This window comes from Trichosurus vulpecula, chromosome 4, assembly GCF_011100635.1.
Source record: "Trichosurus vulpecula isolate mTriVul1 chromosome 4, mTriVul1.pri, whole genome shotgun sequence".
In the NCBI taxonomy this organism is placed as follows: Eukaryota; Metazoa; Chordata; class Mammalia; order Diprotodontia; family Phalangeridae; genus Trichosurus; species Trichosurus vulpecula.
The window spans coordinates 66,222,946-66,243,267 of record NC_050576.1 but is presented as its reverse complement, the minus strand read 5'-3'; the positions used below and the strand labels follow the sequence as shown (position 1 = coordinate 66,243,267).

At 39.4% G+C, this 20,322-nt stretch overlaps 1 protein-coding gene across 3 annotated transcripts in view; it reads right to left on the bottom strand.

Annotated features, from left to right (window-relative positions):
• Positions 1–20,322, bottom strand: part of DNM3 (dynamin 3) — a 638,732-nt gene that overhangs the window by 29,741 nt on the left and 588,669 nt on the right. For all 3 annotated transcript variants that reach the window (XM_036753297.1, XM_036753298.1, XM_036753299.1), the window contains one exon: positions 10,126–10,352. In XM_036753297.1, the coding sequence (XP_036609192.1) occupies positions 10,126–10,352 (227 nt within the window). The remainder of the gene's footprint in view (positions 1–10,125; positions 10,353–20,322) is intronic.

The following is a 20,322-nucleotide window of genomic DNA, read 5'->3' as shown; positions in this document are numbered from 1 at the left end:
CACCTCACTCTTGGACTATTCTGATTGGTGCTGGTGGGTCTGCGGGCCAAGGCTCTCCCCATTCCAGGCTGTCCTCTCTACTCAGGCGCTATGGGCAGGTCTAACCCTGTCACTCTTCTACTCACTAAACTTCAACTATGAAATCCTCTGTTTGGCATTCGGAGCTCTTCTTAACCAAGTTTCCCCCTACCCCCACCATTCCAGTGTTCTACACCTTACACCTTTCCTTCAGGTACTCTTCCATCCAGTGATGTTGGCCTTCTTCACTTTTCCTCAAACAAGACCCTCCATGTCCCCACTCCAGGCATTTTCTCTGGTGAACACTTTGAGAGCACAAACTCTCTTTGGCCTTTCTTGGTATCCTCAGCACTTAGCACAGTGCTCGACACATAGCTGGTGCTTAATAAATGTTTATTGATTGACTACGAAGGAGTGGAAGGGAGTATCTTCTATTTCTTTTTTGGGGTCAAGCTAATTCTTTTGTAACTTTTCAATATTCATCACTGGTTGTTTTGTGGTTATTGTTCTTTCCATTTACATGCTTATAGTCCTTATGTATATTGTTTTCTTGGCTCTACCTATTTTGTGTCATGTCATATAAATTTTTCCATCCTTCTTTGTATTTATTATATTTAGTATTTCTTACAACACAGTAATATTCCATAAACTTATGTATCATAATTTGTTTAGACATTCTCCAACTGATGGCTATCTACTTTGTTTCCAATTCTTTGTTATCATTAAAAGTGCTGCTATAAATATTTTTGCTGTATACGGAGACTTTTTGTCAATGGGTGGAATCTCTGGATCAAAAGGTATGGACATTTTAATCGTTTTATATTCATAGTTCCAAATTATTTTTCAAAATGATTTTGCTAATTCACAATTCCACCAACAATGCCTGTCTTCCTGCAGTGCCTCCCACACTGACTTTGTGCTTTTGTAATCTTTGCCAATGTGCAGGGTATGAGGGTTGGGTTTTTTTTTTGTCCCCTCTTATTATTGGTGATCTGAAGCATTCTTTCATATGATTTTTTAATAGTATGAAATTCTTCTTTTGAAACCTATTTATATACTTTGAATATTAGGGAATGGTATTTGGTCTTATATGTTTCTGTTAATTTTTCTGCATATCTTGGGTACAAACTCATCCATTAAATTTAACACAAAGATTTGTTTCTCATTCTAGGTACAATAATTTTGTGCCAAAGCCTTTTAATTTCATGTAATCAAAGTTATTTATTTTATCTTTTGTAATTGATGCTATCCTTTGGTTAAAAATATATTTCCTACCCAGAGTTATGAAAGTACATGATCTGTTTCACTTCTAACTTTTTCATGATATCATCTTTAATATTAAAGTCACATATTCCTTTTGAATTTATTGTTGTGTGTGGTGTAAGATGTTGGTCTAAGAATAATTTCTGCCAGACTGCTTTTAAGCTTTCCTAGCAATTCTTATTAAATAGTGAATTTTTTCCTAGTAATTTGTATTTTCAGAAATTATGTTCTTTCTGGCTTCTTCCCAATACCTCAGTATAATAGCAGGGTCAATTAATCAATAGAGTTCCAGGAAGACCTGCCCCACATATTTACTGAATGTGTAACCCTGGACAAATTACCAAACTCAGATTTAGTTTCTTCATTTGTGGAATGGTAATAATAATTCCATCTCTCACACAAGATTGTTGTGAGGATCAAATGAGATAATATAAGTAAAGTGCTTATATCATTGTACAAATATTAGCTATTATTATTATGACTATTAAAGACTAAAACACGTTGGAGAAAAAAAATCACTCTGAGGACAGTAGGCCACTATTTATTAAATTATTTGTTAGAGATTCAGCTGGCAAGAGAATTCTAGATTCTTATGTTTTCCAATTTTAGGGACATAATGGGCAAATAAAAAAAGGCCTTTAACGAGAAAACAAGACAATTCCCATTATTGCTATGTTCTCCACCAAAAACATGTGTAATCTAGAAAATATGGGGAGGGGACATGGGTTAGCTTTCTTTTCACAGGACAGACCTGAGACAATTTAATCAATCCTTGGCTAGGGGACCTCAGAATTTTAGGCTAGACAAATGGAGCAATCTCTAAGACCTGATATTAGAGGGCCACAGAATTTCAGAGTTGGAAGAGATCTCAAAGCCTACATACAAACCACATCTGAACAACCGAAAAAGTGATCATCCATCATCATTTACTTGAACACCTTCTGTGAGGGAGGACCCATTACCTCCTAAGGTAACATATTCCATTTTTGTATAATTTTAGTTATCAGAAATTTTTTCCTTTTGCCATACCAAAAATTTCCTTACTGAGGTAGAGTTTGGAAAGTAGTCCCAGGATTCCTTGACTGAGCCATGTTTGGAATGAGCAACTATTCACCATTCATTAGGTATTCCCATTTAGCTGTTTCTAAATTCACTTAGTTATATGGATACCTTTAACACTTTTGCATCTTTTTTTTTAATAACAAGAATAATATGAGAGATTCTACTAAATGGCTTGCTAAAATCTGGGTAAACTATATCATTAAACTTTATTCAAATTTATCAAGCTAATTATCTTGTAAAAAATAGTATATGTGGTTAATCTGCCATTTTCTTATTCTTAATGAAGGCTCTTTGTGAGAAAATCCAGAAACAAGGTGGGAGAATGACGGAATGTTTGAATGAAGGTCAATGGAGGGAGAAACAAACAGTTTTTGCTATTGGAATAGATAAGACTGTTTGAACAGAAAGAAGAAATATATGAGGAGTTTGGGAAACAACAAACCCAGCACAGGAACATGATATACGTGATATACTTGTTATAAGGAAATAGGGGGTTTCGATTATCCAGACTGCTGGAGTACTCTCTCTCTCTCTCTCTGTGTCTCTATTGCTCTGTCTCTTTCACCCTTCCCTCCCTTCCTCTCCTCTTCCTCCTCCACTTTCTCCTTCTCTCTCTTCCTCTTCTTTCTCCTCAACTTCTCATTCTCCACTCCTCCTCTTCTTCCTTCTCCTTTTTTCTCCTCCTCTTCCTGTCAGCTATAAGCAGAGGGAACAGTAACTTCTTGACTTCTATCAGTAATTTTATCCTTCCTCAAGTGTAGAAACCAACAAGGGGAAATTCTAATTTGTATGTAAATTTCATTGACAGGGAGAGGGGTATTGGTTATAGGGTTGAGCTAATGGGAACTCTGCAGGGAAATGACTACTCACCCTTCAAGACTGCCAGTAGAGAAAAGCAAATTTAGGCTTAATCTGACATGCGCTCTAGATTTTATAATAGCTTATTTCAAAGACTTTAGAGGAAAGATTGGTAGGGACTCATCCAGTAAAATGTTCAAGAGGAAGTCAGCCCAGGAGGGATAGGAGATGCTTAAGAATTAAATTTTAAAGAAACAAAGAGAAATAATTCCAATGAGTTAAAATGAGGTTTGTCTAAATGTTTTTGTACTCAGGGAATTTATGAACCAACTTATATTTTTAAAAAATGTATAGGCAATGAAAGCAAGAGGATGAATATAAGAGCATGGCACGGTCCTATAAAGTGGTACCAGGCATTACAAAGCTCAGAATGAGCTGAAGCTAATGAGGGATGTTAGGAACAACACGAGGGTTGTTTTTGTTTTTATTGTAACCAATTTCTGAAAATTAACTGCGAATTCTGGGAATTGTAGTTCAGCACAGATAGCATTCTCTGATTGCTCTGGGAGGGACTGAGGCTAAAGTGTTATAAACACAGAGACTGGTGTAGAGTTCTGCCATGTAGGGAGTTTGAAGCTGTATTGTGGGGGAGGGAGAGAAGGAGAGAGGGAGTGCGAAGGAGGGAGGGAGGGAGAGGGAGAGGGAGAGGGAGAGAGAGAGAGAGAGAGAGAGAGAGAGAAAGAAAGAAAGAAACCAGCATTTGGTTGGCAATAAATGAGCTCAGACTTCAGAGTCTGAGTGTTGCAAGTTTGGCTCCAATGGCCCACTCTCTACTTTCTAGAACAATGAACTTTGATGGGGGTGGCCGGAATGGGCTGATGTAACTGATGGTGGTCTGAAGTTTAAGTCCCTTTCCCAGGGCCTATATGTGACAGGCACTTTTTGTAATAATTTTTTCTATTTCTTTAAGCTGCTTTTATTTCCCGATTTTGTCCCCTATAAACTAACACCAGTCATAGGTGATATGTGACTCATATCTTTTAATGACCTTCAAGTGGTAGGGGGGACGGAGAGTGTAATGGAGAACAACAGTTAACTAGTTGGCTATACACAGGACTGAAGTGGTCAAAGTTTTAAACCTCTATTAAGAACAGGAGTTTTTTTTCCCCTAGCTGGGAGCTAAGAAAGCTGGGAGAAAATTTTATAATTTTTACTTAAAAAATTCTTTTAACTCCTAAATAGCAGAGATAAATAAACCCTGTAACTTGGGACCAAGCCCTCCAAGGCTAATGAAGTCATTGGTGAGCCAGATTCAGGTGGCTTAGTTAGAGCACAAGCATCTGAGTGAAGTTCTAGTCTCAGATATGAAGAGATATAAGAGAAATGGATCAAGGAAGAGTCTCTCCTGAGATGCCCAGTGGGAGTTGAGGGTTATGATCTGGAAAGAATCTGTCTTGCTCATATTCCTGAGGTGGGAAGAGGAACCAGAGTGACCACTTTATTCTTCTGGTGCTTTCCACTCTAAAAATGCACCTGTTGCCAGCTGGCAGCAGCACCTGCTAGTCACACTGGCCATGCCAGGAGAAAGAAGATTCTTAGAGCAGGGATGAGACTGTTCCTGGGGTGGATAGGATAAGAGTAACTGACGCCAGTGAGAAGACCGACCTCTTATTTTGCTTCTCTTTTCTCTGCCAAGGAGGAGGACCTTTGTCCGAGAGATGAGAGAACCAAAATGACTAACAGAACTGATGCCCAAGTCAAGTTTGGATATAGTAAAAGAACAGACTTAGCTGCCTTCTTTTGATGAATTTAAGTCTCCCAGCCCAGATGAACTCTACATCTCCAAGTCCCTAAAGACTGGCCAGTGTGACTGAAGATACCACAAAGTAGAAGAAGTGCAGATTGTCTGATTTTCAAAAAAAGGGGAGGAAACAATCTATATATCACAAGCCTGTGAGCTTACCTTTGATTCTGGGAAGAATCCTAGAGTAGATCATGACAGAAAAGGCGAGTGAAAACTGGATAATGATGGCGCTTACAAAGGGCCAGCTTTGGCTTTCTCAAGAATAGATCCTGCCAAACACACTTCATTTCATTTTTGATAAGTTTGCTAAACTTGGAGATGAGGTGAATACAGTGGCTATAGCTCATACAGGTTTTAGTAAGGTTCTTGATAAAGAATCTCATCCCATTCTCATGGAGAAGGTGGAGAGATATGGGATAGACAATGATCCAGTCAGATGGATTCAGAACTGGGTGTTAATGATTCCGTGTCAACGTGACAGAGTGTCTCCAGTGGAGGATCCCAGAGATCTGCACTTAGTGTTTTATGGCTTAATATTTTTATTTGTCACATCACCAGGCATCCAATTGGCAGCTGACACAAAGTTGGGAGAAATAGCTGGCACACTGGGTGGCAGATTCAATATCTAAAAGCATCTTGGCAGGTTACAGTATTGGACTGTATCTAATAATATGAAATCCAATAGGGATAAATGTAAAGTCTTATGCCTGGGTAGAAAAATTAGGTTCCCAAGTACAAAGTGAGAGGAGTCGACTTAGACAACTGTTGTTGTGAAGACAATCTGAGCATTTTAATGGGCTGCATGCTCTATATGGATCAGTGGTGTGCTGTGACAGCCAAACAAGCTGGTGCACTCTTGGGCTACATTAAGACCAATGTGGCTTATAGGAAGAGGGAGGTGAGAGTTGCCCTGTGCTCTGCCCTTATTTGCTGACCTCCAGTCTCTCATCTTCAACTGCCTTTCAGACATCTCATTTTGGATGTCCAGTAGACATCTTAAACTCAGTATGTCCAAAAGGGAACTTTCCTCTGAATCTTTCTCTCTAAAATCTCTACCCCTCCTCCCTTCCCTAGTATCTAGAGGGTATCACCACCCTCCCAGTCCCCTGGCTCACAACCTAGGAATCATCCTGGATTCCTCACTCACTCTGACCTCCCTCCACCATCCAATCGGTTGCCAATGCCTGTCGATTTCACCTTTGAAGTGTCTCTCAAACACCCTTCCTTCCCTCCTGACACTGTCACTACTTTAGTGTAGGCCCTCATCCTTCATATCTGGATTATTGGAATAGCCAGCTGATAGGTCTGCCTGCCTTAAGTCTCTCCCCACTCCAATCCATCCTTCATTCGGCCACCAAAGTGATTCTCCTAAAGCTCAGATCTGGTCACGTCACCTCTCTTCTCCCCCATCCTGTGCCTCCTATAAACTCCAGTCACTTCCTCTTGCCTCCAGGCTCAAATATAAAATGTCCTATTTGACATTCAAAGCCCTTCACAACCTAGACCCTCTTACCTGTCCAGTTTTCTTACACCTTACCTCCTACTACGTACTTCTTGACCCAGTGACTCTGGCCTCCTGGCTGTTCCATGAACAAGACCCTCCATCTCTTGCCTCCAGGCCTTTTCTCTGGCTGTCCCGCATGCCTGGAATGCTCTCCCTCTTCCACTCCAACTGACTTCCCTGGCTTCGTTTGAGTCTCAACTAAAATCTCACCTTCTACAGGAAGCCTTTCACAACTCCCTATCTTAATTCTAGTGCCTTCCCTTTGTTATCCTGTTTTGTTTTGTATTTATTTGTTTGCATGTTTTCTCTCCCATTAGATTGTAAGCTCCTTGAGGGCAGGGACTGTCTTTTGCCTTTTTTTTTTTTGATCCCCAGCACTTAGCACAGTGTCTGGCACATAGCAGGCTCTTAATAAATGTTTATCGGTTACTTTTTTTCACTTCTGGGCACCATAGTTTACAAAGGATATTGATAAGCTATATGCCATTTAATGGAGGGAAATCAGGGAGGTGAAGGGCCTTGAGTCTATATCGTATGAGGATTAGTTGAAGGAACTGGGTACATTAATCTGGAGTAAAGAATGGTGAGATTATTGTTAAGGCAAGTTGCAAAATTCATAGCTGCTCTGTTTAGGGTAGAGAGAGAGTTCCAGCAAGTGTCTGGGTGTCTGAAGTCCCCTATTACCTCTCTATCCTGCCTCATTGCCAGGTCCATCAACTGTGAAATGACAGTTTCATGTGTTTGGACACTCATGTGTTTGCTCTTTTCTGTCCAGCTGTTCTGTGGTATATTGGGATAACAATATCACTTTTGTTTCTCCCTCTGCTGCTCTTTAACCAGGTCTTCTCTACCATGCATCCCCAGACTTCCTCACATGAATGTATCTTCTTCATATGTAATGCCATCTTATACTTCCCTCAGTTTTTAACCTATGCTTCTCCCTTTAAATAAAGTACCCCATTCTTTCAGGCCTGGGTCTCATTCCACAAATTTTTGTGACACCTATGAAGTCAAATTGTTCCTTGCCTTAGGATATCTACTTCATCTTATTATAACCCTTAAGCTGTACATTTGTGTACATATATCTAAGATAGAGATGTCCATAGTTATCACTCCATGTCTTCTCACTGGCAGTCTCCCATGCCTGGAAAGCTCTTCACCCCCACTTTCCTTCATTTAAGCTCTTTAGCACAGTGCCTGGTGTATAGTAGGTGTTTAATAAATGGTTGTTGCTTTGACTCAGCTTCCTGGCTTCCTTCAAGACAGCTCAAATCCTGTCTTTTTGGGGAAGACTTTCTTTTCTTCCCTATATCCTCTCCTCTACCTGATAATGCCTTCTTACTGAGACTATCTTCCCCTGAGTCAGTATATATCACATATTACACAAGTATTTGCCTGTCATTTCCTTCGTTAGCATACGAGCTCCCCATCCTCATTGAGTTTATCACCTCTTCAAGATGAGACATATGCATGAGACAGATAACATACCACATTTGATATGAATGAGTGTGAGCTCCTTGAGGGCAGGGATTGTGTTTGCCCTCAGTGCAGTGCCTGGCACCTGGGGGTACTTGATAGATTCTTGTTAATGGATCGATTGCCTGACTGAATCGCTCCTTTTCTTTCATCTCCCATAATTTCTGGGTATCTTTACTAGTATTCTTGCTGCTTGCACCACTCTCTAGTTTGGTATAGCAGAGGCAGTTTTCTCTTCTTCCCTCTCAGTTTAAAGTCTTTTTGATTAGATTTGCAAGACTCCAGGAAAATTATTATGATTTACCAGCAATTAATTACTCCATGCCTGGCCAGGAGTTTGCCATTACTCTATTTCCAGTCATCCTCTAGAAATCCAAATATTCTTTCAGACACAATCTTCTTCACTAACCATTCACTCCCCACATTTCCGTTTCTTCTTTTACTTATCACTCCACTTCTCATATTCTACAGTTCAGCCATATTGGCCTGCTTGCTATTCCCCCTATACTACACTCCATCTCCCATCTCCCTGCCTTTATACTGGCTGCTGTCTTATGACTGGAATGCTCTTTCTCCTAACCTGTATCTCTTAGTATCCCTGCCTTCTTTTTTAAATTTATTTTTTAATTATTTTTTTTTAGTATCCCTGCCTTCTTGAAAATGTCACTTTCTTCAGGAGGCCCTTTCCTCATCCCCCAGTTGCTAGTGCCCCCCCAACCCCCAGGCTACCTTCTGTCTACTCTGTATGTTTCTTATATGTACCTTTTGATTTACATGTTGTCTTGCCCATTAGAATGTATGTTTCTTGAAGGCAGGAGGTGCATTTGTTTTTTCTCATATATACAGAACTTATAAGTTTAAGTACTGGCAAGCAGCAAATGCTTTAAGAAAATACTTCTTGGTCGATTGATTGATGATTGATTGAATTAGCCCAGAAGAACAAAGAAATTAAGAAAAGTGGATAATCCATTATTTCCTTTACATTTAGGAATATAATGGTTATTGTTAATTATTATTCCTGGTTTTAATGGTGCTGTGAACATTAAGCCTTCCTCAGTACAAAAAGATATATCACAAAAAATCTGACTGATGCACTAAATTATGCTGAAATCCACTGGTAGTTGGAGGCATATATCTATTTAGAAATTTGTATTGGGTTTCATTCTGTTTCAGGATGGCACATTGGCTCTGAGTTAAGGTAAATATTGGAATTCTTTAGAAGTATTAAAAGTCTGATTTTTGTGGTAGCAAAAAATGACAATGATTTGGATTAGGAAATAAATAAATTGTGGCATATTAATGTAATAGAATATTATAGTGCCATAAGCAATATTTAATGTGAGCAATTTAGAGAAGCATGGGGATACTTGAATGAACTAATATAGGGTGAAGTAAGAAGAATCCTGAAAAAGACACAACTACAAGGTAAATGAAAAGAATATGAAAATACAATTGAATGCTGATAAATTAGAATAACCAATCTTGGCCTCGCATCAGGGTTAAGGAAATACAACTCTTTCCTTTCTTTGGAGAGATGGAGGATTGTAGTTGCAGAAACATTACATAGGCTTTCAGACTTGGCAGCTGTATTTATTGGTTTTGCTTAACTATTTGGTGGGTGATGTCATATCTTGAAATGACCTGATGTGAAAGGTGAGGCAGTGAATAGAGTGCTGGACTAGGATTCAGGAAGACTTGAGTTTGAATCCTGCCTCAGATACTCATTAGTCATGTCACTGTGAGCAAGTCACTTGACCTCTCTAAATCTCAGTTTCTTCATCTGTCAACAAGATGGGACAACAAAACACTTGCTTCCCAGGGTAGTTATGAGGAACAAATGCCACAATAGATGTGAAGTGCTTTGCAAACCTTATGGTTCTCTATAAATATACTAGATACTACTTCATTAAAAACAAAAGGCATAGATAAAATATTATCTTTTTAAAATATGGCAAATTTGCTCCAAACCAAGTCAGCTAAAGTATTGAGGAATAAACAAAAAGAGAAATGGGAAACATTGATAATTGAAATTGAAACACAGATTTCACTTTATTTTCCCACAAAAATAAGTTAAAATCTAGCAAGTGATTTGCTGAAATAGAGTAATAAACACACTGGATGTTTCAGTAGTGTGGTGTTTAAAAATAATCTAGGATTCAGATTTTCAAGACCTTAGGAAAAGCAAAGACTACTTCCTTACCTACGAGAATGCTGTAGCCAAGAGTCATCCACAGGAGGGGGTGCAGGAGTAGACACAGTGGCACTATTGATATCACCAATAATTACGAGGGCTTCCTTAAGGGCTTGGTACATTCGAAGCATCTCGTCACGGCGCTGAGCCTGCTCAGCAGACTCTTCCATCAAAGTGTTTTGGTCCTCTGAGGAATATAACTGTGCTAGGAGCTCTGAATTTATGAAGTCTTTCACCTGTCATGTCACCACAGGAAAACAAAAAAAAAATGAGTGAGTGCATAATCCAAACATTTTAGAGATATCCAAGGCAAGTGGACAAAGCCTACTAATGTTCACTTTAAGACAGCATGTTTGTTTATCTTTGCTTTCTTTATGACCAATTTTTGTCTTCAGTACTGGTGCCAGTAACAGTTTTAATTCTTTCTGATGGTTGGTGACAATAAAAAAAATAATCTTGAGTGAATTTAGAGAATGCCAAAAAATTGCCATCACTTTACTAGTGCTTGTTGATAGCTAAAGCAACCCCACAATGCTTTTTAAAACACTGTTGTGGAAAAAGTAGTATTTTGACCAAGAAACTTTTCCTAAACATTTAGGGAAAAAAGTATTGTAATATCATCCAGATACCAAGTTACAGTGTTACCTGTCTTGGAATTAGCATCAATTGAAAATATTTGTCTGAGCTACATGGGGACTATGCTATATGTTTTATCAAAGAAAGTTAAACAGATCCAGTTTCTAATCTCTAATAGTTTTTTGAGAGAGAATGCTGATTAGAACTGACCAATAGGATACTGAAAACTGAACAATAATGAATAAGGACGAAGGGTAGATCAAAGGTAGGTGAATTTTGTGGGGAGGTATGGTCAAAGTCTGATAGACAGGGAAGCTATTAGAAGGATCAATACCCTTAGATAGTAATCACTTCCATTTAGGTAAAGAAGGCCTAATGGAAGAGGTAAAATTTAACTTGATCCTTAAAGAAAGGGAATATCAACAACAGCATTAATATAGCACCTACTGTGTGTCATGTAAGCATTTGATCCTCACAACAAATCTAGGAGGTAGGTGCCATTATTATTTACGTTTTACAGATGAGGAAATGGAAACAAACAGAGGTTAATTGACTTGCCCAGGATCACATAGCTAGTAAGTATCTGAAGCTGGATTTGAATTCAGTTTTTAAAAAAAAAATTTAAAAAATTTTCCTTTTAAATTTATTTATTTTTAGTTTACAACATTCAGTTCCACAAATTTTTGAGTTCCAAATTTTCTCCCCCTCTCTCTCTTCCCCCCTCCCCACTCAAGATGGCATGTAATCCGATATAGGTTCTACATATACCTTCATATTAAACATTTTCACAGTAGTCAAGTTGTAATGTAAAGAAGAATTATAGTCAGTGCAGTGAACCACAGGAAAGAAGAAACAAAAGAAAAAAAAACCAAAACAAAAACAGAGAGCAAATACTTTTCTTCAATCAGCATTTAGACTCTGTAATTCTCTGGATGTGGATAGCTTTTTCCATCATGAGTCTTTTGGAGCTGCCTTAGAACCTTGCATTGCTGAGAAGAGCAAAGTGTATCAGAGCTAGTCATCACAGACACAATGTGTTTGTAACTGTGTACAATGTTCTCCTGGTTTTGCTCCCCTGTCTCAGCATCGGTTCATGTAAGTCTTTCCAGGCTATTGTGAAGTCTGTCTGCTTCTCATTTCTTATAGCACAGTAGTATTCCATCACATTCATATACTACAGCTGGGGGTTCAGCCATTCCCTAATCGATGAGCATCTCCTTAATTTCCAATTGAATTCAGTTTTTCCTACCTCCAGGCCTGGCAGTCTAACCTCTGCACCACTTAGCTGCCCTAGAACCTGGTAAGGTGGTTAAAAAAGAATAAGGCAGTAGAGTTTAAAGGATGGGAAAATTACTTAGAAAAGAGGGGATGCACATGTATGTTTAGTCTGGCCAGAGTCGGGGAAAAGTGGAAAATCAGAGTGAGTGGTTAGGGGAAGGCCTTGAATGCTAAAGCATCTGGACATTATCCTGTAAGGAAGGGGAAGTCAAACAAGGATTTTCTGAGCAGCACAGTGACATGACAAGGGGGTATTTTAACAAGATTAGTTTGTTGGTGGCATTCAGAGTGTATAAAGAAAGAAAGGAGATCATTTAGGAGGCTATTAAAATAGTGCAGGAACAAGGCAATAAAGGCGTGGTAGTTGTGACAATCGAAAGGAAAGGATGGATCTGAGTGACACTGCAAAGGAAGAGTAAACAGAGTTTAGTGACTGATGGAATGTGAGGGACAAGAAAGTGAAGAGCGGCTTTAAGGTTGTTGAGCTTGGATGACTAGGAAAATGATGACACCATTGAGAATAATAAGGAAGCCAGTATGAGGGGGAAATATGATGAGTTTGGCTGTAGGAATGCTCCATTTCTCCTCTACAAACACATTCCTATGGGGATAAGTTTGCAGGTGTCCATATAACCATATGTTCTCAAATCCCATACTGCATTTTGGTAGATGGTAAAATTCTTAAATGGACAAATCAGACATTTTTCATGGCTATGGCCACCAGCCCTTCAAAAAGGTTTATATTTTACTAGAGTGTCCTAATGGAATACAATTTAAGAGGAAGAAAACCAAATCTTTGCAACTTTTCAAATTGTATGTGTATGTGTTTGTGTTTGTGTACACATGTCATTTGGTGTCGTAAGTTAACATTTTGGTTCTCCAACTAACATTTAAGAAAATACACTCTATCCTGGTCCCTTCTTCCTTTTCCTCATTGCCCCAACTAAAACTCTAGTCCCTTGAGGCAGGACCTGACAGGGTCAGGGAACCTCTTTTCCTGCAGTCCCGAGCACTTCAGTGAATCCTTGGATAGTGTTTATGTCTACAGCATGAGCACTCAATTAAAGTGTATGATTCTGTTATTTAATATTGTTGGTGTTGTAAGTCCCCCTTCCCCCTGCCTTTCCTGGAAGGTAGAATCAAAATTAAATTAAATGTGTAATGTAAAGTAAAATTATTATACTTGAGCATTAGAATGGAAAATAAAGGAATGTGAGATGTTTAAAGGGGTTCAGTATATTTTCCTCTTCTACACCTAAGCCTTTTCCATCATTGACTATAACCCGTTCCTTTCTAAAACATATTTAGCCTGCATTACCTGGACCACTTATAAAAGCCCCACAAATATGGAAAGAAATTCTAACATTTTTCATATAATACAGTGACACAGGAGACCATTTGCTTAGGATCAGTTTGTTTCTAGATTTTTAAGGAGGTGGAACAGCAAGGTTTCTCCGCTGAAATGTATGTGTGTGTATATACGATAATTTAATTGACTGGCTTTATTTTGTTTGTTTTCTGGGGGCATAGTTAATATTTTACAATTCATAAGGAACTTACTATGACTTCCAGAATATTCTGAAGTTCCTATCCGGCTCTCCCACAGCGCTCTAGGCCTTCTTTGCTCTTTCACGTATACCTCTGATTCCACTCTCCCTACCCTTTCTAGCACCGTCCCCACTATCGTTCTCTTCCCTCCCATCTATCGATTCCTTCCCTGTTGCTGACAAACATGCCCAAGTCTCCCCCATCCTTAAAAAATTCTCATAGCTCTCCTTCCCTTCTTATCTAAACTTGAAGAAACCATCTGTCTATCCTCCATGCTCCCACCTCTCCTTTCAATCTCTTCTAAACTCTCTACGGTCTGGTTTCTGACCTCATCATTCAACTGGAACTGCTCTCCCCCAAATTACAAAGGATCTCCTACTTGTCAAATCTAGTGACTTTTTCTCTCTGCTCATCTTTCTGGTTCTCTGTACAGTATTCCATGCTATTGGCCATTTTCCTCCTGCATACCCTCTCGTCTCTGGGTGTTTTGGTGACTGCTCTCTGTTTGTTCTTATCCCACCTATTTGATAGTGCCTTCCTAGACTTCTTTGCTGCATCTTCATCCAGTGCTTCAAGGTTTTGTCCTGGACTTTCTTCTCTTTTCTCTCTATACTCTCCCATTTGGTATTCTCATTGGCTACCAGGAATTCATTTATTATCTTCATGTAGATGATTTCCAGATCTACATCTTTTCTCTCCTGACATCCAGTCCCATACCACCAAGTACTATTAAATAAATGTACCCCTCCAGAACCTCCCTGTTATTGTCAAGGACAGCACCAGTTGTTCCAGGCATGCAGGTTTGCAATCTTGGTGACCTCCTGGACTCCTGATTCTCACCCACTCCTCTTATATATCCCCCTCTCTCCACTCACAAGCCACCACCATAGCTCAGGCCCCCTGCCTCAAGGTGTCTTCTCACTCCAATATATTATCTCCTCGACTTCCATGTTATCATATGATCACGTTATCCTCCTGGTCATTAAACTTCAATGGCTTTCCATTACTCCAAGGATCACATATAACCTCTACTTTGGGGCATTTAAATCTGTTCAAATTCTGACCTTTTTCTTTCTTTCACATCTTCTTACATCTTTAATACCTTTGTGCTATCTGTCATCTGTGTCTGGAATGTTCTGTCTCCTTCTTCCCCTAACCTCTACCTAATAAAAATCAGTGCAGGAGTGGGGAACCTGCAGCCTCGAGGCCATGTGTGGCCTTCTAGGACCTCAGCATGGCCCTTTGATTGAATCCAAACCTCATGGAACAAATCCCCTTCATAAAAGGATTTGTTCTGTAAAACTTGGGACTCAGTCAGAAGGCTGCACCCAAGGACCTAGAAGGTCACATGTGGTGTCGAGGCCATAGGTTCCCCACCCCTGGTCGCTGGTTTTCTTTTGCACTCAGCTCAAGCACCACTTCCTGCAGGGGGACTTTCCCTGTGCCTCTAGCTGAGAGTGTCTTCCCCCTTTCATTCTACCTTTTATAGCCTCTGGATGTACCACTTTGTAAATATTTTATCTTCCCTATCAGAATGGAAGTTCCATGAAGGTAGGAATATTTTCTTGCTTTTTCTTTTTTATCTCCAACACTTAGTACAGTGTCTGACACAACTTTAGCAATTCATCTTTGGTGGGCTGATGTGCTGATTGGTTTCAAGATAGTTGAGCTCTGTTCAGACCCTGAGGTACCTTCCACTCAGAAATTCTATTTTAACAGTTAGAGCAACAGTAACACAAATTAAAATATGCAGAGTGCTTAGCCAACAAAGTCCTATAGAAATGCTATTGTTGTGGTTGCTGTTATCATCATCCTTTAAACATGCACTATTCTTTCCTGTTTCATAGCACTTCTGCACTGGGATGCAGAGTACATTTTAGGATCCCACATTCTAGTTTTACCAAATTATTAGTCACATGATTGTGGGGAAATTATAACTTCTGTGAGTAAAAATTGGGGAAAATAATACTTGCAATGCCTTTCTTCCCAACTTCAAAATGTTGTCATGAGGCTCAAAAACTGATGAACCACTAATGGAGTCAAGCACAAGCTGGATCTTGGAACTGGGCTTTCAAGCTATGTTGTCATTTAGAACCATGTTCTAAGCTGGATACTGGCTATTGCAGCTTTCTCAAGTACTTTTTTTTTTTCTCTTAAAGGATATTATCTAAAAGGGAAGAAGCTGAGAAATATGCCTGCATGACATGGCATCCTTTTCTTTCTCCCCTTAAACATTAATGTCCTGAACACAGCTATCTGATGATTTGATTGTTTCCAGTGTAGGATGACTTCTGATTGTAAACATGCTGTTTCTTTGGGCTGTTGTTACCTGGTATGTTTTAGTAATGCAACAGCTGCTGCATTTTAATGGACAAAAGCCTAAGAGTATGTTGAAGGAAAGGCATGCGTTTTTGGACTTTACACTTCTTAAACAATTCCATATGGAGACACGAGTGGCAGGATTTTTAATTTAAACTTTCCAAGGAACTGCTCAACAAATTCTGAACTTTATGAAAGTTGGCTGAAACATATCTTTAATGTAGCCTATATAGGCATCCCAGTGAAGGGCCCAGCAGAACTTTAGAAAATCAGGAATTAGACACTTATTATCTTTAGAGTAAACACTGGCTCTTTCACCTGAAGTGTATACATACATTACTTTTTGTAAAAGCAGCTCAGATAAGTTCATAGAATGAAGAGCTCAAAGAGCAAAAAGGTAAAAATCTATATGTATTCCCCATTTGTCTGTTAGGCTGTGGGATATATTGGAATGAACACTGAGTCAAGCATCAGGAGACCTAGGTACAAGTCCTATACGACTGGAAGAGAGTTTTTGTCAACATTATGATCATTCTCATATTCAAGATCTAACCTCAAAGGTCAGTCTAATAGGTATTAAGGTAGGTCCCTTTCTCTTAACTTTTATACTGTAGTAGATCTTATTCATTCCTTACTTAAAGATGTATATATCTTATATGGCTGTTGGTTCATTTTGCTAAAGGAAGAAGGGTGGTAAGTTGAATTTCTGCCAAACTCATCCTGTTCCTGATAGACAGGAAGCAATGTTTCCTCTAGGAAGGATTTAATATAGTACAGGACTGTAATGGCAAGTAAAGTGAGACTTTTTGTTGTCTTTTGTTTTGGAGGGCTTCACAGCACTAAGGCAATCAAGTGCCTTTGAGTCTTGCCTTTGTTTCAATCAAAAGTCTCTGATTTAATCAGGAGTCTTTGACGACCTGCTCAAGTCACAGGAAGGCCTAGGTCACATGGGTTTGAGTTGTATGGTTGTGATGCCCTCTGACCCTGAAGAAGTGTATATATACTCCAAGGTTGGCATTTTGCTTTAGGGGCACACTCATTGGAAGAGTGTTGGTGTGGAGACTCTGGGTAGCTGTTAAGGAGCTTTGAAAAACCCAGATGATGGTGCCTCTCTCTCTTGTAACTATGTATGTAATGTCTTGGTCAGACAGCTAGAAGCCCATCTGTTTTTTGTGTTATTTTGCTCTGTTTAGATAATTTCTGCTTATAATTTCTGTTTGTGTTTTCTCTGAAGTTCAGGGTGCTGACTTTTTCCCCTGAACTAAGTGAATGATATATGTATATTTAATTAAAGTGAGATTGTAAACCCCTTAAAGTTGCTTTCCTTAGAAAAGCAGATAAAAGAACCTGTGCTAGCAGCCCTCCTGTGTGCTGGTGTTATTGGCCTTACACAGACACAGTAGCTGCAAGTAATGTTGTTACAAGGACACAGCCCTGGTAACGATGGTAGCACCAGTGGCTAGTCAGCAGAGGTTCCCTCGATCTTCCCCAGCTCAGATGCCCAACTGCCTTCACTATCCCGGGGGTAAAAGTTCCTGTGGTTGGGGCTGAAGCAGCCTCTCAAACCAACTAACTCCAGGGCTTGCTACTTGTTGTTTAAGCAGGTTGTCTCTTGTTAAAATGGACCCTAGGCTGGAGGTGTTTACTCTTCACAGGGAGCAAACCTCATCCTGGGATTTTTCTTCTGATCTTCTCAAATTGTCCCAGGAAGACCCCTGTTGTGCCCTATTCTTATTTATTTTTACCCCACACTTTGTTTGTTGTAAGGTGCTATTTTATCTCTCTTATGGGGGAAAATTTTGAGAGCTTGGAATTTTCTGACCTACTCCACCATCTTCCCAAAATCCTCTCCTGCCTCCTTTCTTACCTAGCCTGAAATGCTGAATGGGTGTTGCCTCAATAAAACTGAAACCTGAGAAAGACCTTAGCTTAATAAGGCCAAGGTCTCCCACTGCATCCGGGGGCCACCTCCAATTGCCCTGATCTATATCTGGCCACTGAACTCAGATGGCTCTAGAGGAGAAAGTGAGGCTTGTGACTTTGCACAGCCTTGCCTCACTTAAATCCAATTCACTTGCAAGTCATGGCATCAACTTCCTGCAGTCATGGTTCTCTTCAAGAACGAAGGACTGACAACAACAATCTCCCTAGACCTCGGCTGCCTCATCTATAAAGCAAGTGGGTTAGATTAGTTGATTTCTGAGGTTCCTTCTAGCTCTAAATCTATGAGCCTATGATTACATTTTGTGTATAAGAGGCATGTCATGGATAGAAGGCCAGGCTTAGGGTAAGGAAGAACTGGTTTCAAATTCTGCCTGTATGCCAGTGGGCAAATCATTTTTTGAATTCCTCAAGCACTCTTTACGACTCTAAGTTGTAGATCTATTATCAGTAAGTGTCAGGTACTGACCAAAAAAGGTTATATAAAATATCAATAACATATTGGTATAACATTTTATATTTCTGAAAAACTTAGATATCTATTATTTCATTTAAAATCATAGACCACTGAAAATGAAATCAAATCAAATATTTATAGCTGTAAGGGATCTCAGAGGTCATCTAGTTTGAGCCTCATTTTACAGATGGGGAAACTGAGGCACGTAGGGCTTAAATGGCTAACCCAAGCATATAAATGGAAGAGCTAGACTCTGAGCCCAGGTTCCCACGTATGAGATGTTACACTCTATACTCTTTCCACCATACAGTATTGCCTCCTAATTTTTTGCAGCACATCCTCACAACACTCTGAAAAGTAGATACAACATAAGTCACAATCCCCATCTTCTGTGGTAGATATCTATGACATGACATCTTATACAAGGTCACAGAGAATAGTGGTGTCAAACTGGAGGCCCACAGGCCACAGTCAGTCTTAAAACTCCCAAGTGCAGCTTGAACCAGATTAAAATGTAATTGGGAAATGTTGAACAAAGTAAATAAAACTATAGTACAACAAAGACGATGCTAACTTGTGGCCTTCTGAGTCGATAGCCCCACAGGGTTGTGTTTCTCCTTGAGTTTGACATCACTGAGGTAGAGAGTCTGGGGTAGAACATGGGTCTGAAATTTATCAACTACTCTTCTTTCCACTATGTCATATTGCTTTTCATGCTGCATCAGATGATTTAATTTTGATTCTTTTCAATGTTTTTATTAGTTTTCTCCTAAAGGAAAAAATTCATTCCACGAGATTGACAGAGATAGGGCCCGGGCCTGTGATTTCATTGTTCTAAGGAGTTCCCAGGGTGTAACTTCCTCTCCCAATGGAGGTCAGCACCTTGCTGCAAATTCTAGTCTTAGACACTTGCCTAGGACACTGAGAGGTTAATTGACTTGCCCAGGGTCATACGATCAGTTAATGGCAAGGGTGGATTCCACCTAGGTCTTCCTGGGTCTGAGGAGAGCTCTCCATCTACTGCACCTCAATAACTCTCAGCATAAAATACACACAAAGAGAAATTCTGATGTTTGGCTTAGCAAATTTAAACAGTTTAGATTTAAACTACTACACAAGTTTAGCCCTCCTTAAGGAAATGACACTTTCTCAAAGTGCCTTTGTGGCACTGTCTGCTGAGCTGTCAAGGAGTAAAATCAGACTGCATGATATACATATAGCATTGTAATGATCATATACATACAGGAAAAGGAAAGCATTCTACCCATTGTAGACTTCTCCCTACTCATTACAAACTACACATAGACTGCTGATCTATATCTTACTGTACTATACCTTAGTGTTCTATACCACACACTATACTGGACTATGCTATGCTATATAGTATACTGAGGTAGCACATTCTAGTCATGTGACACACCTTTGATTTGTACTTTTGTGGTTATATTACTGCTTTTCCTTAATGTAATATAGAAAATATATTGCACAGATTTCAAGAATATATGATTTTTTTTATTTTTGGTGTGGGTCTTTCCTCTACAATTGTAGATTATAACCTCTCTATGACTAGGCAGATGGTCTTTGAGGATTGCTGTGGTTGAAATCTTTAGTATTCTATGGTCAGTCTACTGATGAGCCTCTGTTATTCTAGGCCTCAGATGGCAGGCATTTAATTTGTCACTGATGCATTCTTGCAGCTTTTCCTTTTGGTTTTGTAATCGATTGGTTGTTTCAGTCACATCTGAATCTTTCTGACTCCATTTGGTATTTACCAGATGAAGATACTGGTTTCCTTCTCCTGCTCATTTTATAGCAAACAGATTTGAGTGATTTGCCCAAAGTCACACACTTCGTAAGTATCTAAGGCCAGATTTGAACTAAGGAAGATGAGTCTTCCTGACTCTAGGCCTGGCACTCTATCCATTGTGCCTTTTCCCTTTTTATAGGATTTGCCAAAAGCTTGTATTCCATTGGAACAATGCTAGAGAGTTTAAAGTTACCTCCTTACCAGGATAAGAAGTTGAAATAAGCTTTTAGTAGAAGAGGTATTCTCTCAAAAAGATAGAAATTAAAAAAAACCACCATAC